The sequence below is a fragment of the Martes martes genome (genome assembly GCF_963455335.1).
Source record: "Martes martes genome assembly, chromosome: 1".
Lineage (NCBI taxonomy): Eukaryota > Metazoa > Chordata > Mammalia > Carnivora > Mustelidae > Martes > Martes martes.
Genome location: NC_137888.1, coordinates 110,309,660 through 110,325,950, shown reverse-complemented (window position 1 = coordinate 110,325,950; position 16,291 = coordinate 110,309,660). Strand labels below are relative to the sequence as shown.

The window sequence follows — 16,291 nt, the reverse complement described above, 5'->3', positions numbered from 1 at the left end:
ACAGCCCTTTATCAGAATGCACAGAAGGATTTTAGAGCTCATCAGCCTATGTACAAAATGTTTGTTTTAGGGTTTGGGGAAAAAAAGCATCTTTCTGAAAGATCTACAGGAATATTGCCATTTACACATTTTCCCAAAGTCTGAAGACAACCATCTGTTTATGTGATTCCAGCAACACCTCCAGGGGCTTATCCCCTGATCTGTGGGGACATTTTATGTCTGTGACAGTGCAGGAGAGAGATGGACGGGAAATTGGATTCTCACAGTTATTTTCCAACAAAGTCAAACTCCTATTGATCAAGAATGAAAAGTGATAGGGTGATCCAACTGATGCCACAGGAAAACAGATCTCATCATTTTAGATTTTCCAGATCACTACTCCTGTTTTAAACCTTGAAGAGAAAATGAAAACCAGCCTCTACATGCAGAATTTGATACAATAGAAGGGTTTTCCGAAGAAACATGCACCAAATAATATTAGCTATGTTTCAAAAGTTCTTTTAAGAATTTCAATTCATGACTCCCTGATCTCTCTCACTGTTTAATGGAGATTCAGTATTTCTGTATGATTCCTGTTTTTCCTGGATATTCTGAATAGACACTACAATTTCCGTGTAAGAACTAGGGAGACGGCATTCATCCCAATCAAATCAACCTTAGTTATAACAAGCAAATGTGTCATTGACTTAGTCCAGGATTGAAACTTAGCCACAAATATTTTCCAAATACATACCAAAAGATAAGGCATCTGGTATTAAATGAAGGGGGGTTGTTGATATGCCCAGATACATGTACCTGATGTTTTTGAACTAGCTGCCAGGGAACTTTTAAGAATTTTAGCCACGACCCACATTCTCCACACCCAACCCAAAGCAAGAGAGGATATTTCCTTTCTTCTAGGGTATGATAGTGAGAACATGGACTTTTTCTTCTAATTGGACTAAATAACCCCAGAGTGAATAACCACCACTTGTAGCAACGTCAGTGACATAAGGTGCACCAACACAGAGAACCATGTACCTAAGAATACTTTCTCATACACACGTTATGCAATGGTAAAAACAACTAGATCCAACCAAAGCTTTGATGTGGCAATTGCTTCGCATCAGAAGAACTGAAAGGACATTTTTGTCATTCATATGTGCCATCAACGTCCAGATACCTATTACCATACATGATACCCCTTGAAAGAAGGGGCATAGATAAGCCATCCAAACAAGTAAATTAAAAAAATAAGCTGATAAGTGCAACTCAATTTCCTTTCCTTTAAATTACATTTAAACAATACTCCATGCCCCCCACCCAAAAATATATACTGTATATTTATATATTTATATATATAGTCTTAGACTATAAGGGTGAAAATGCTTTATAAAAGTCAATGAGAAATCTTTGCAGCTTAAAGAGATACCCACTGCTCTTTTGCTCACTTCCACCTAGCCATGATAACTTCAGTTCTGCAAGCAATAGATTTGAAGGCTTAAAGCCAGAATCAGAATCAGGTGCCAGGTTGGACATTAGATCAAAGATAACCTCTTACTTCTTCTTCCCTTAAGAAGCCAGACTGAGAAGAGGAAGGAGAGGAGCTAGGGAGGACACTTTGAAGGTCAAGCACTAGTGCCTTGTAGGGAGGCAGACAGACAGACAGACAGGGAGAGCATGGGAGGAGTTCACATGGTACTGCTCACTCCCCCTCTTCTTTGATGCGCTGTTGCTTGTTGCGACGAGCATCCATGTCAAAGTTGAAGTCATTCCACTCATCGCGGGGTGGGAAGGAGATGGTCTGGCGCAGGGTGAAGCGCACGGCGTCAATAACACGCTCGCCCCGGGTCTCACTGGAGCCCACGCTGACGGTAGAGGCACCACTCGGGGTCCGCAGGAGGTGGGGAGGGGAGGAGAAGTCGTGGAGCTGCCGGTGGTCCAGGATGCCCTTCCAGATGGCATGTCGGAATTGTTCAGGGATTTTTAGACTTGCCAAATCCTATGAAATAAGGAAGGGCATCAGGGAGAATTAGGACAAAGAGACAAATTGACATTTAGTCCACGTCATTTTGTCATTCCCAGTGTTCTGATTTAACCCACGTGAATTTACTGCTCTCTACAAAATATGATTAGTTCTCCAATAACCTTTGGCATTATATGTAACTAAGCAAAAGGTACAGCCTTGAGGTGCCATTTCTGCTTGTGGATAACACTTCACTTATCCCCTCCTGGTCTCAGTTTCTTTGCTGGTAAAATAGGGATAGTAGTTAGATCAGACGGCAGAGATCCTGCAACAAAAACAGAAGATAAAGGTACCTTCCAACTCTTAAATCTACCTGGCTCTAGTCACTAGAAGAGAGAGGTTAATGGACCATCACCACCACTCAAGTGAGTTGATGAGAAGAAAAGCTTGCTAACAGGTAATGAACACTTTCTACATGCGAGGCACTGAACTAATTATTTTACATTCATGATCTCATTTAATGCTCAGATTAGTGGTAGGTACTCTTACACCTGTTTTATAGGTCGAAAAGCTGAAGGTCAGAGAGTTTGACAAGTCTAAAGTTACCCAATTAAGTAAATGAACTGGGGACTCAGGACAGCCTCTGAACCTAAAACTGCCCTAATGGCTAGAAGGTTGCTTGGTGTTTGCATAAATCAGGGTATCCAAATGCAGAGTATGTGTCCATGTTCTATGAATGTGAGTGGAAGGCATTACGAACATGCTCTGTCTTAACTAACTGCAGTGACATCTCTCACACTTATCTGCATTATCCCTTCATTAGCTGGCTTCAGTGATGGCTTACTCTTTTATGGAGCAGCGTGGTGGGTAGAAAGAACACTGTGCTTGGAGTAAGAAGCTCTTGACAGAGGTTCTTATACTGTCACTGACCGGCTCTAGACCTTCCTCAAGTCACTTTTCCCCTATTGACCTAGGTTTCTTCCTTAGTAAAATGGTCAACACGCAGTATTTTTAGGTCAACACGCAGTATTGGTTCAGGTGTAAATATGGATGTGAAAGTATTTTGGAAGTTATGAAGCACACTATCTAAAGCTTAACCATTTGCATGATTACTATATTAAATTTTTATGAACCCATCCTGGCATCTTAGAGGGGATACTTAGGAAAACTTCCCAAATGAACCATATTCTTTTTCTAGGAAGAGATTCCAAGCAACTCAGACAGGAGTTGAAAGACAAGCTGGAAAAGGTTTCTATTTCCAGTAATGAGATGGGAGAAGCTGAAGAGAGGATGCAGAATTTAGAGAGCCTCCCAGTTACTTCCCCTTTTGGACGCCTGCAGTATGGGTCCTCTGATTTCCTAGTCTAGCAGAAGGATACATTATAAAAAGGCAACCCACACATAAATAAGGAAGTGTAAGTCTTTCTGCTTTGGAAATTCTCAGTAAGTCCAGAACTCTGTAAACTGTCTCCCAACAAGCCGTGTGATTCTCTGGATAGATTGGAACTCACAACTGACAGGTGAGGAAGCTGTGGCCCAGACATTGGCATGAAACCTAGCCAACACCAGCAGAGAGGGACTTGTGGAGGACATCTGCAGATGCTAAGAGCCAAGGGAGGAGCCTCCTGACACACTCCCCCGTGGGGACAGTCAGCAAGTAGAAGGCATCATTTTAACAATGTAAGAAAGGACATAGTCCCTGTTTTATCACATAGGGCTGTCAAGCACAGGGCAGCTCTGTTCTCCTCAACGGATGGACGTTATTATAAAGTGACATGAAACCTGTCAAAACTTACTCCTAAAGCTCGCTTTACAGTTTCCACTTAATTCATTCCATCAGAGAATAGCAGCCAGGGTGATTTATGGGGCGGGGTGGGGGGGAGGGCGGAAGGACGGTACAGCATATTCTCATCATCACAGGGCTGGGGGGATTCTCATGCTGCAGGGGCATCTCTAGCATCGGTGCTCAAGGAGGGGAAAGAAGAGATCCCAACTAGAGAAGCAGCAGCAGAGGCAGACAGTATCTTCTTCCACCAGTTCAAGAGGCCCTCTGGAAGCTGGAAAAGAGGATAGTAAACCCCAAAGAGAGCAGCATGAAGGGCAGCCTGGGAGGAGAATCAGATTGCTGCAAACCAGAACAATACAAGCTCCCATGTGAGCAGTTCAAGAAGCAGTGTAGGAAGGAAGAAAAAGTCCCCTTCTCTCCAGCTTGCTCGCTCCAAAAGACAAGGGACATCAAAGCCAGAAGGAAGGGCTTTTGAACCCCATTTGATAAACTGAGGCTCAGAGAGGCAAAGTGATAACCCCAGGTTCTCATTATTACTAAAAAGCATGGATGGGACCTGAACCATGACCAATGATTTTTGCCAATGATCGGGGATGGCTTGACCGTATTCTGATAGAATTGAAAATGAATGAACACACAGTTCTAACAGAGGAACAGCTGACTCTTCCTTAAAGTCTGACTTTAAGGAAAGGTAGAAGAAGCCAGTGAATAGAGTTAAAGACCAGAAGCTTCCACCTCAGGGCTCTATTCCTGGTTCTGTCATCATCTCATGATGCAAATGATTGTCACCTCTCCATGTTCTAAAGTGAGAATAATATCACCTGCTTCCTGCTAGTTTCTTTGGAGTCTCATACCAATTAATGAGAGCATCTAGAAAATTCTTGGAGTTCTTGAGAGATTGTAAATTTCGTGGAGGCAGGAATTGGATCTCCTCTTTCCCGCTCTGAATAGAATATGTGTGCAACAGACAACTGTTGACTGAGCTGATGAGCTGGGGAAGACTGATTGCTATCCTTCTCAGGTATGTAGGCGGAGGCCTGGGAGTCTTTCTAATCTGGTAATGGTTTCCACTGAAATTGAGGACTGAGGGCATGCTAAAAACCAGTGTTAAAACCAGGGGGAACTGAACTACCAGGTGGATGTCACCAGAGGGAAGAAAGGAAGAAATAAAACTCAAGAGAAATGTCTAACAGTTACTTACATCCATGGAGTAATGCTCAATCTGATAGATGGTGGTCAGCCCCTGGGTCGTGAAATAGTCCAGACATGATGAACAGCCCAACCTCGCTAAGAAACTGCAGAGGGAGGAGGGAAGAGGAAGGAGGAAACAGAAAAAGAAAGTTCACCCCAACTGCATTGGCGAGGTAAAGGAAAACCCAACATTTTGCCCTGGGATGCCCTACAGGAGAGACTAGGGGCAGATGAAATCAATCCGTGTGGGCCTTGGATTTGAGGTTTGGGGATAGGTAGTGACTTGAACTTTAGGTCTATAGAAATTAAAATCAGCTCCCAGGATTCCTGCAGAGCAGTGATTGGTGGAATTCTTGGCACTCTACATAGGTAAGTGCCTTAGGAGCCATTGCAGGGGGTGAAAGGAAGGAGTCCAGGGGTCAGGTTCCCAGCGCTCTTGCCTCCTGCCTCTTCACTTCCAAAAGAGCATCTCTGCTAGAATTACTTTGTTATCAGTGGGTTTCTGAGAACGGTGAATGTGGCTAAGAAAAACCGGAGGCCACTATACCGTGATGGCATTACTGCTTTCTGATTTATGTCCTGCTCAGAATACAGACCCCTCCTTTGGTGTGCTGGCCTCAGATGGGTGAGGCCATCATCACCAAACCACAGGTTGGGTGGCACAAGCCATGCACTTTGCCATCTGTCTGGCTGATGCTGCCTGGTACTGTTGCATCAATCACAGGGGGACCAATGCCCATTATTCCAGCACATTATTCCAGCAAATGAGAGGATCATTCTGCACATGAAGCAGGGGCAGGCAATGTGTGCTAGGCAGGAGACGTGGCACCCACTCTTGCTTTTGAGGCTTTATGCTTTTCTTTCTTCTGGCTATCTGTATGTTCTTGCCTAGAATGTGCATTCTCTGCCTATGGCAAAGCAGCAGTGACCATCGGGTTCTTGCAAGTCTCTGTTGTTTTTGCATACATTCAAACTTTTTAATGCACATCCCCCTCCAACATAACGAGGCCATGGTGGCTGAGAGCTATGAGTCCTGGAGAACGGGAAAGGGAGCGAGATAGCAAGTTTACTGCCCTTCTGGGAACCCCAGCCCTGAGCACCAATTTGAAGGCCCCAACTGACCGTGTAAAACTTTGAGGCAAGGGTAAGTGAAGATGGGGGGAAACAGGCATGAAACATGATATGCCTATCAACTCACATTTTCACTTTTTCCCATGCAGATCATTGTGCTTTTCCTTGATGCAACACTGATGACCACTCCCCAGATCAGAGGTAACAGTGTTGAACTGCACCAGAGGAAGGGCTGCTTCCTTCCCTTTCTTTCCCCCCCAGCTGTGTCATGGACTCTGAGAGTGTCCACCCTCCGCCACCCAGAGTTGCTTAGGACAGGCCCCCAGGGGCACATGCTGTGGACTCACCTGACAAGGCTGCAATCTGTGGGGTACGGAGGTGGGGGAGTGCAGTGGGAGGTGGATGGCATGGAGAGTGGGGGAGGGAGGGCCTGGGTGGGGCTGAGTCCATTCATGTCTCCAGCCATTGGCATGTGGGTGCCCATCATAGGAACTGAACAGAAGCAGGAGGAACAGAGAGGGTTACTGCCATCATCAGGACCTGCTTCCCAGTGGTCCATCTGGCCTGGTTGAATGTTACCAAGGACCGAATTCACCAGCCTTCCTAGCCAGCCTTCTCTCTCTCACTGCACCCCTTTGAGCACCCTACATCTCATCCAACAGAACAGAACAGTCACCAAACTCCGAACTAGATGCATGCTATTCGACCTTCACATGTTCCCTTAGAATCATCTTCCCCCACTTCTTTCCCTATTTCTAATGCTCTAAATGCTCATTACTCCTGATGTTAACATATTCCTCTTTGCATCTGCCTTCGTGGGTTATACTTTTGTCTCTCTCATTAAGCTAATGCCTCAAGCTTGGAGATTAGACCCTGTACATGTCTCAATCCCCACAAAACCTAGCACAGTGCCTGGCATCAATCACATGCTCAGTAAACTGATGTGCAGTGAACAAATGCAGAGACCTGTGAATGAGACAGTGACCTCTGGAATATTTGTCTGGGGATAGGAGGATTTACTGCAATATTTGGGAGCCATAAGCCTAATAAGGAGGGATGAAATTAAAGATTCCAGCTCTTTCTTAGGGTCCATTTCTGGATTGTATTCAGAGACATCAGCAACCCCGACTGTTTTGTTTTTTGTTTTTTGTTTTTTGTTTTTTAAACTAAACTACAAACTGGAAACATTCACCTATAGAGAAGAAAAGGTTAATACTGATAATATTTATGAAGCAATTTTGTCTTCAGGTCAAAAAAAGAGCAAAGGAACATATCTACAAAAAGATTAATGCAATTTGGTTTTCTTTGGTTTTTGTTTTGTTTTGTTTTGTTTTTTATTGAATAAAATATGCCAAAAAGGAGAGGCCTCTGCCACTAACTGGGCAGCTAAGGAACATGGTCTTATCATATCTCATCAGTTTTCCTTCTGACTTTGTCAATGACATCAAAGAAAAATTGTGAAGTATAAATGAGAAAAAGTAGGCAAACTATAACTTTTATAAACATGAAGGAACGAAAGGACTCCACGATGCCACAAGGAAGAAAATAAAGTAAAAATATAAATGGTGCTTTTTCCTTTTACTGTTTCCTTTTACTGTCAAAGCAGCAGACCTATCAAGGGATGAATGGGTCCTAAGTGAGAGATCAGTTTGGCTCTGAAGTCTTTGTTGCCAGACCAGGCAACAATACCTCATACACTCTATCTCATTTAAATCTGAGTATTTGCCATCAGACCATAGAAAGTCACAATCCTTGCTTCCCTTAACTTCTTAAAACAAAAAATAATAACAAACAAACAAGCAAAAAAAAAAAACCAACAGAAACAAACAAAAAACCCTAGTCTCTTTAAGGCAATACTGAAAAGCACATTGAAAGGCTTGATCAGAATAATAAAGGATTTCAAAGGACAAGATGGAAGCATTGTTTTCTGAGGGGCATTACAGGATACACGTGCATTGTTTGGGCTTCTGCATCCCTGAGGGTAGGAGACATCCTTCTGCATTTTATCCTCCTTTTGGTTTTCTCTAGTTTGGGAATTCACTCTGCTAGATTTAGTTCTAGTGAATAATTCTATGTACAGCAAAGCTATATAGCAATCATCATCCATTTGGACGCCTGATTCTCATGTTGCCTCTTAAATTAGACATAGTCTTTGCATGAATAAGTAAATGGGAGACTCCCTTCTCTATGCCAATTCCTCAAAGACTGTATACAAGATGAAGTAGACAAGCTGAGAAGGCCAAGGTCATCGGGGCACAGAATCATAAGATGTTAAATGTGCAGAGTGATAATTTTATGAATGGAAACAGGATTTTAGAGCAGAGAGGCGCTTGCCCACAGTTGCACAGCTAATACTGCTATAGAGTCCAGACTTCACAATCTATTTCCCTGGACTTTAAAGTCTATCACACCATGTTCCTTCCCACATGTTGGATAGATTTCCTTTTTGCTTTCTCAAAGGAGGTAGGAGGTGGGCCCCAACCAGGTTGACAGGAAGTGGAATGTTGTTATCACAGAGGTCCTTTACCCTACTGAAGGAACAACCTCCTTTATCTCCACCAACTGTGCTTTGTAATGAACTATACACTTCCAAAGTGACAAAAAGTTCACCGTAAGAAACTCAAGCCATTAAACTGTGATCTGTTCTGTCCTGCTCTGCCTCTCCTTAGTTTAGGAGCAAGCCTCTCCCCTATCCTAGAGCAGAGTCTTCCCCTACCCTAACCCCATTGACCCCTAAGGTGCAGCTAAAGGGAGAAACTCTTACTGTTGGCTCCCATGCCATCAGGAATGGTTGTAGGGGTGAGGGCGTTGCGCTGTTGAGGGTTGATAAGCTGGCTCACGGAAGGCAGCTTGTTCATGCTGTTCATTTTGTTCAGAGGTGGGGAGCTGTTACCGTATGTAGACTGAGACTGCATCGAGGTCCTAGGAACACAAACATGGGAATGATGGTGAGCATGTGACATTAGAGAGGCAGGACTGGTCATACCCAACAGGTCTCAGATTAAAACATGACCTTGAGCTATACACTTGTAAAAATATTCCTCTAGGACCTATGACAAGAAGTTATTTGTGTTTCCATCCGAGAACTTTTTTTTTTTTTTTTTTAACTAGGGAAGGATTGCAAGGCTATCATCAAATCATATTTTTCCTGAATGTATAGAGTACAGAGTTGAACATTCTCCTAAAGAATCTCTTTTGTGGGGGGGGCGGGAATAATTGCATCTTCTTTTGGCCTCCATATTATTCTTTCTCCATCCCTTTACCCAGTCTTGCCCTACAAGTCAAACAAGCTTGGAAATCAAGCTTCTTGGAGAAGAACCCTGTGAAGACCCACAGGCTTACAAAAGACACGAAGGTGCCAGTTTCAAACCAGCTGAGGACCTTCACTGGCAGCTTCCTGGGCCATTTGGGATATGCAGAAAATAAGTGCAAAGCCAGTCAAACAGGGAATTTGGCAACATAGCCTGCTGTCATGCAGAGGCCCCAACGTGGAACCCTGCTTTCTCAGCACAGTTCATGGACCATGAGAGAACCCATGGGGTTGCCAACAGCCTCTCTACACGGGAGAAGCCTGGAGCCCAAACAACTCTTCTGTTGACTTTTGACAAGTCTCCTGGGAGACAAAGGAAAACAAACAATTCCATTTAGCATAATTTCAATTTGGAAACTTACTGGGATTGGTTCGTTATACTAGGCATGTTATTACATATGACATTCCCTACTCAAGGGCTATTTCTCACTTTTTCTCTGAGTATAGAACTGGTGATATCTACTATAATTGCAACAGGATATAGCATCAGAAGATCAAAGTTTAAGGCTTCCTCTAGAATATATTAGAAACCATGGGTCCTGTGTGGGCCACAAAACACCCTTGCATTTTTTTTTCTCACTAGAAAACTATGTAAACTGAACACATATACACTTACTTGAGTTGGATGATACAGGTAAAGAAACTGGCAAAAACTAGTCCCACATGTGTGAAGCTCATAGTGTAGTGGACACATGGGGATAATAATCCAACCTACCTTGTCAGGTTATGGAGAGAACTGGAAAGGAGAAGGGGAGGAAGAACTTCATAGACTATACGGCACTGGCAATGAGTAATTACCATGACCACAGAATGAAAATTGGACTTGAGCCTATTTCTAACCCATGGTGGGAAACTCTCCCTTTTTACAATCTTCAAACAAAAGACATTATTTTGTGCCTGTCTCTCTCCTCCCTGCAGCCATATTTATATTAGAGGAGAGAGAGGAACAAAAAAAGTTTTCTGAGTTATATTATAAATATGTAAAATACAAAATTTTAAGGGCTCTACAAATGCACCTAGGTTCCAGACAAACATGGTATAATAATGTCTGAAGGAAGAGTAAAAGGGGGCTCTAGGACTTGAGTGCTGCTGTGGGACGACACTTGGCCTTTGCAGCAGCTGCTCAGCATTCTCCATAATTACACAAAATGGGGAAGGCTCCATTCCTTGTCTCTGAAGACCCACGGCTAGAGGAATTCAAACAATATGCTGTGTATACATCTCCATAAATAAGGATGACAGTTGATGTACCATTAACAATTCAGCTGCATTTTACAATTACTGATTTTAAAGTAAGAGAGCATGGATTTTTCTCTTCTGACCCTCTGAAGAACTCACAATTATAGGTCCATGTCATATAAACTGGTGTTTATATAATAAGCCCTCCCAACTGTAAGACACTTCAGGTTACTAAGCTCTCCTTTATCCATTTACTGAATGACCGTCACATTCCTGTGGAGGAGAACACGGTCTGGCAAGGCAGGGGTGGGCGGAAATTATTCCATTTTACAGTTATGTAAACATAAGTTCCTAAGAATAAAGGTGTGTAAGTCCATATTACTGAATGATGAGTTGAGAGGTCTCCTGGTTCCTAGTCCAAGAGTTTTTTCTTTCATTCTGTGGCAACTTGCCAGAAATTAGACGGTAGTGTACAATAAGTTACAGAGTCAAGAAATGGGTGTAGTGGTAAGAGAAATGTGGGGGACCGAGGTACAGCAGGGGCAAGGGCTATAGCAAAGGCAGTTCCCCCAGCTGTCATCAAATCTACTCCATCCCTGTGCGGAAGCCTTGTGTTAAGAGTCAGCACTTTGGATATACTTAGAAACATTTGCAAATCCATATCAAAATACAGAAAAGCTCAGGGTAAGGTGGCCAAGTGATGCTTTGACAAGTGCTTTTTCTCTCTGCCCACAACGAAGTACCTAAGATGGCAGGCTGTGCAGACTCCCGAGGCAGGTTGTTCCTCTGTAACCCTAAAGAGGTCTCTATCTCTTTCATGCCCCCAAGTCTCTCAAATGCAAAGCAAGAGTTAATGGAAGCATTGCTTGAACCACTGATGTCCACCATTAATAAAATAATGATGTCCACCATTAGGAAAATAAAAATATTTTTAAGAGCTTTGCATTTTCCTGGAACTTTATTATAATACATTCCTTCTTCCAAATCCTGTCACACTTCCCTTCTCTATTTCTTTTTTGTGGGTATTTATTTTTGACCATTTTACTAGGTCATTTATTATGAGCAGCCTAAATTATTTTAGGAAATTAGCCCAAAAACCAGAGATGAATAAAGAAGAAACATAAATTTTGGGGTCAACCAAAACATCCAGGTTTGGATGGTTTTATTTTAACTGACACAAATTAATTGATCTGACATGAACTAATTGACTTTGGATGTTATGCAAAATCTCTGGAGTCTCATTTTCTTAATCTGTAGAACAGATATTATACTAGAAGAGTTGCTGTGTAGACTAACATGAAATAATATGGAAATGATATGGAAACAACCAAAGTGTCCTCTGATATGTGAATGGTTAAAGATGTGATATATATGTGGAATATTACTAAGCCATAAAAAGAAGGAGATCTTGCCATTTGTGACAACATGAATGGATCTAGAGTGAAATAAGTCAGATAGAAAAAAATGAATATTTCATGATTTTACTTATATGTGGAACCTAAAAGTAAAATTAATGAACAAACAAAACAAAGCAAAAATAGACTCATAAATACAGAGAACAAACTGGTGGCTTCCAGAGGGGAGGAAGGTTGAAGGGATGAGCTAAGTAGGTGAAGATTAAAAGGTACCAACTTCAGTTATAAAATAAATGTCACAGGGATGTAAAGTACAGCCCAGAAAATATAGTCAATAACATAGTCATAACTTTGTGTGGTGACAGATGGTGACTACACTTACCATGGTAAGCATCCTGTATTGTTATAAAAATGTCAAATCACTATGCTGTACACCTAAAACTACTATAATATTGCATGTGAAATATACTTCAATTTTAAAAATAATAGATTTCTTAAAATAACTAAAATTAAAAAAAAAAACAAAATATACTACATTCCTTAAAAAAAAAAAAAAAAGATTAAATTAGATTATGTAAGAACCCTGGACATTGTCCTTGATTTATAGGTGCTCGAGAAACATAGGTTCTTTTTACTCTTATGCTCCAGTACCAAATGTTTTAATACTCCAGTGTTCGGTCAAGGGGATGAGACACATCAGTTTAAGAATTAACAGGAGGAAGTGGCAAGTATTCTCACTTGAACAAATCCAGGAATTAGGTTGAGTGGATGAATGGGGATAAGAGAGTGCAAAAAAGTAAAAAATTCTGAATGCCTCTCCTTTAATATGGAAGAGAGAGTTAAAGCCACAGAGGACAAGGTCAGGGCAGTCTGTTTATAATTAAGTATGTAATGTCTGAAATACAGAGAACGTTCTGATAAGCTCTATGTACGGTGGAAAAGGCAACAAGATGAATAAATCTGTGACCATTTAAAGGTCCTGAAGAACAAGGGTTTTTTTTGTTGTTGTTGTTTTGTTTTTTTCCTTTACACATATAATGTAATAGTCCTTGAATGGACAATCTCAAAGATTACTGGGGACTCTGAAGAGGAGAAAGTATTTAAGGATAACAGGATCTGTGACACTATGGGTTTCTTACCACCCCCCCCCCCGCCAATATACACAAACACACACCCTCAAAACTGAAAAAAGTGAGAACATAGCTATCCTCAGAAAAACAACCAGGTGTAAGTTCAGGCAGTTTTCTCTAGATGAGTATCAGATTTTTCTAGGAATCCAACATAACAGAGCTATAGACATGCATATTTCATGTATTTCTAGTTCTGAGGAGAAATCCTGAAAAAGTCAAGTCCCAGTTCTTAAATTTAATGATCAGGTTTCTGTGAATAAAATTCAGTATCTTAGAGCTGTAAGTGACCTTTAAATTATCTAGGATTAAAAAACAGTTTTCTTGATTCCAAGCCTAGTGACTATGTGGCAGAGAGTCCAAATTCTTGAAAAGACATAAATTCAAAGTCATCGTCTCCATCTTGTTGGTGATACCTACAATCCCGTCAAAGGATTCCTTTTCTTTTTTTTTCTTTTTTTTAATTTTTTGCCTTAAATCTTTCATTGCTAGTTAAAACATAACTCTCTAGTAGAATGTGGTGATCTCTCAGGGTAAATCTATTTCAGCAAACAGTTTCTGGAGTGCAGAATCTGAAAGGGGGAAGAGATATTGCAGATAAAGCAAAATACCCCCTATATGTAGAAGGTCAAAAAGAGGGAAGCCATGTAACATCAGAAATGCAGGTGTTCCTCCTCGAAAGTTTGCCCACTACTGTCCTACCTATAACCTTACTCTCTAGCTGGGTAATCTTGCCTCTAAGTACAAAAGGCAGCATTGCTTCTCTAGATAGATCAACTGTAACTGCAGAATATTTTCCATTAGTTCAAAGATATGAATTTATATAAGTCACTCTAAACACATAAAAAACTTACATAAGGGTGGGGTTAAAAAAAAAAAAAACTTGTGAAAGAAAAGCAAATGTCAAAAAATGAAGCATACTCACTAACCCTTTCAGGGATTTGTGAACCCCTTAAAAGGGTATTAGAAAGTTACTAGATTAGGGGCGCCTGGGTGGCTCAATTGGTTAAGCCGCTGCCTTCGGCTTAGGTCATGATCCAAGGATTCTGGGATTGAGTCCCACATCGGGCTCCTTGCTCAGCAGGGAGCCTGCTTCTCCCTTGGCCTCTGCCTGCCACTATGCCTGCTTGTGCTCTCTCTCTTTCTCTCTCTCTCTGTGACAAATAAATAAATAAATAAAATCTTAAAAAAAAAAAAAACTTTCTAAAAATAATTTAGTGAGTTAGTAGATTAATTGAAAACACCTTGCTAATGTAATGAGCTCATCTGATTTCATTAACATGTTTTTGTGCCAAACATAAAAATGTTTTTTTCTTAAGCATTTTTCAAGCTATTCTATTCATTATTTTTATGCAGAAACTATTGTTTTTGAAGATTTTAAAAACAATTACTCAAAGATAGGAACTTGGTATAATTAAAAAAATTGGACAACAGTTTCCATTACATATTCCTGGATGAATATTTGCTAATGCCTATGTCACAGAAGACAAATTATTTAATAAACTTGGATTTTATTTAAGTTTGGCAACTGAAGATGTAGCTTGAGTCTTATTCAGAGAAGTGGGCAAATGATACTATATGCCTGGTTCCTTATGATGAAATGAGACACACACAGAGCCAAAATATATTTCAAGTTGGTGTAGGCATTGAAATGTATTTCTAGGACTGATTATCTCAATACAGTAAAAACACCAAATACTGACAGAAATGGAGACAGAACCAGTGTGACTGTTCAGTATTCTTGTTCTTTAGACTTCCACATAGTACTTCACACACACAAATGAAAATATCGTTATTTAAGGAATTAAAAAAAAAAAAGAGAGAGACAGAAAAGAAAAACCGCAAGATGAACCAAGATGCAAAAGTTTATTGAAAATTAAAATCACACATCCATAAAGCAACAGCCTCAAAAACAAGAAATCATTGCTGTGATAACACAGAATAAAGGGCTGGTGATCTGGTGTGGGGAGACGTGGGGGAAGATTTTTAAAGTCTTCATACCATTATTTTAAAATACGTTTTTAAAATGGAAAGAAATAGATTCTCTAAACTCTTTGAGAAAAAAAAAAAAAAAAGAAAGAGAAAGTCAGCCACACTTTCTATCTTTTTAAGTTTCAGACCAGGAGTATTGATTTGAACATGTGTTTGCTTGGACGTCACTTAAATAAAACATAAGTGTCCTGAACAAAGGAGTGTAAACAGAGCTAGCTATATGGCCAGTTCTGTGGTGGGGCTGAGAGATAGGGGCTTCAATAAACAAATTAGTCAGAGATCTTGTGGAGAAGACTTTGAACCCCATTTTGATCTAGAACTGCCCAGAACAATATTACTGGAGTGGTTTTACCCTCCTACTAGAATGACAAAATTAAGTTTGTTTGCCTTGGGGTCTAGACAACAGCTTTGGATATAGGGCTCAAGGATTTCCATGAGCAAGGAAGACTATCATATCAGATGCCAACAAGGTGGCTCTAGTAGGATCTGACAGTGTTCATGAACTTTCTATCTACATATGAGGGGAGGAGACTGATAATGCAAATTCTCAAAAAGAAGAAAAGAACACCCCCCCCGGATTGGCTACTTGTAGTAATTATCACCTCTCTGTCCAGCAGTACACTTGACACCTTAGTGTGTTATTATTTGCAATATTATTGCATGACCAGCATTAAAAAGGCCTGACTGAGGCTCTCAGTCGCCTACAATTTTCTTATGCACAGACAAGAACAACTTTTTTCTCCTTTTCTTAAAAAGACATCTTAAGTTTGAGACCTGCTCAAAAGTTTCTTTAAGAGTTTCAGAAACACAACAGAGGGTAACAGGAAAGGGTTCCAATAAACATCTTAATGCCCCTCTTTCCAACCTGATCCCCTCCCTTCTAAGAACAACACAAAAGCTCACAGACAAACATGGGGGTTCCTGACTGCCCAGTGCTAGATCTAAAGATGCAGAATCTGTAGAAAACGTCCTTTCTTTAAGTTTTGAGTCCCTTCAGAAGATTTTCTTACTAGTGGCTGTGTGCCTTTGAGCAGTTAGGTCTCTGAGCCAAAGTGTCTTTAAGTCCTGCTTACAAGAGCTGGACACACACAAACACACACGCACACACATGCATGCGTGTGCACACATGTATACGGGAACACAAGAAACACACGCTCCAAATACAGATATGGGGTTCTATGGGTACACTGATCGGTTTGGAGGGCTGGAATGTCTAAAGAAGACGTCAGACTGTTTCGGGGTTTCTCTCCGGGGCTCCACCAGCTCATTCCTGAAGCAGGCTGAAAGGAGACTGCAGAGAGGAACCAGAGAAAAAGAAGAGGTGAAGGCTTCAGG

The 16,291-nt window shown here is 41.1% G+C and overlaps 1 protein-coding gene across 9 annotated transcripts in view; it reads right to left on the bottom strand.

Annotated features, from left to right (window-relative positions):
- Positions 1 to 1,684: 1,684 nt before the first annotated feature.
- Positions 1,685 to 16,291, bottom strand: part of TP63 (tumor protein p63) — a gene marked incomplete at both ends in the record, with an annotated part of 227,026 nt that continues 212,419 nt past the window's right edge. For 5 of the 9 annotated variants that reach the window (XM_080806124.1, XM_080806125.1, XM_080806126.1 and 2 more), the window contains 4 exons: positions 1,685 to 1,981; positions 4,933 to 5,026; positions 6,341 to 6,485; positions 8,758 to 8,915. In XM_080806124.1, the coding sequence (XP_080662250.1) occupies positions 1,685 to 1,981; positions 4,933 to 5,026; positions 6,341 to 6,485; positions 8,758 to 8,915 (694 nt within the window). Of the gene's footprint in view, positions 1,982 to 4,932; positions 5,027 to 6,340; positions 6,486 to 8,757; positions 8,916 to 14,812; positions 16,248 to 16,291 lie in introns of those variants that run through there. The other 4 variants (XM_080806129.1, XM_080806130.1, XM_080806131.1 and 1 more) reach the window with 1 other exon arrangement.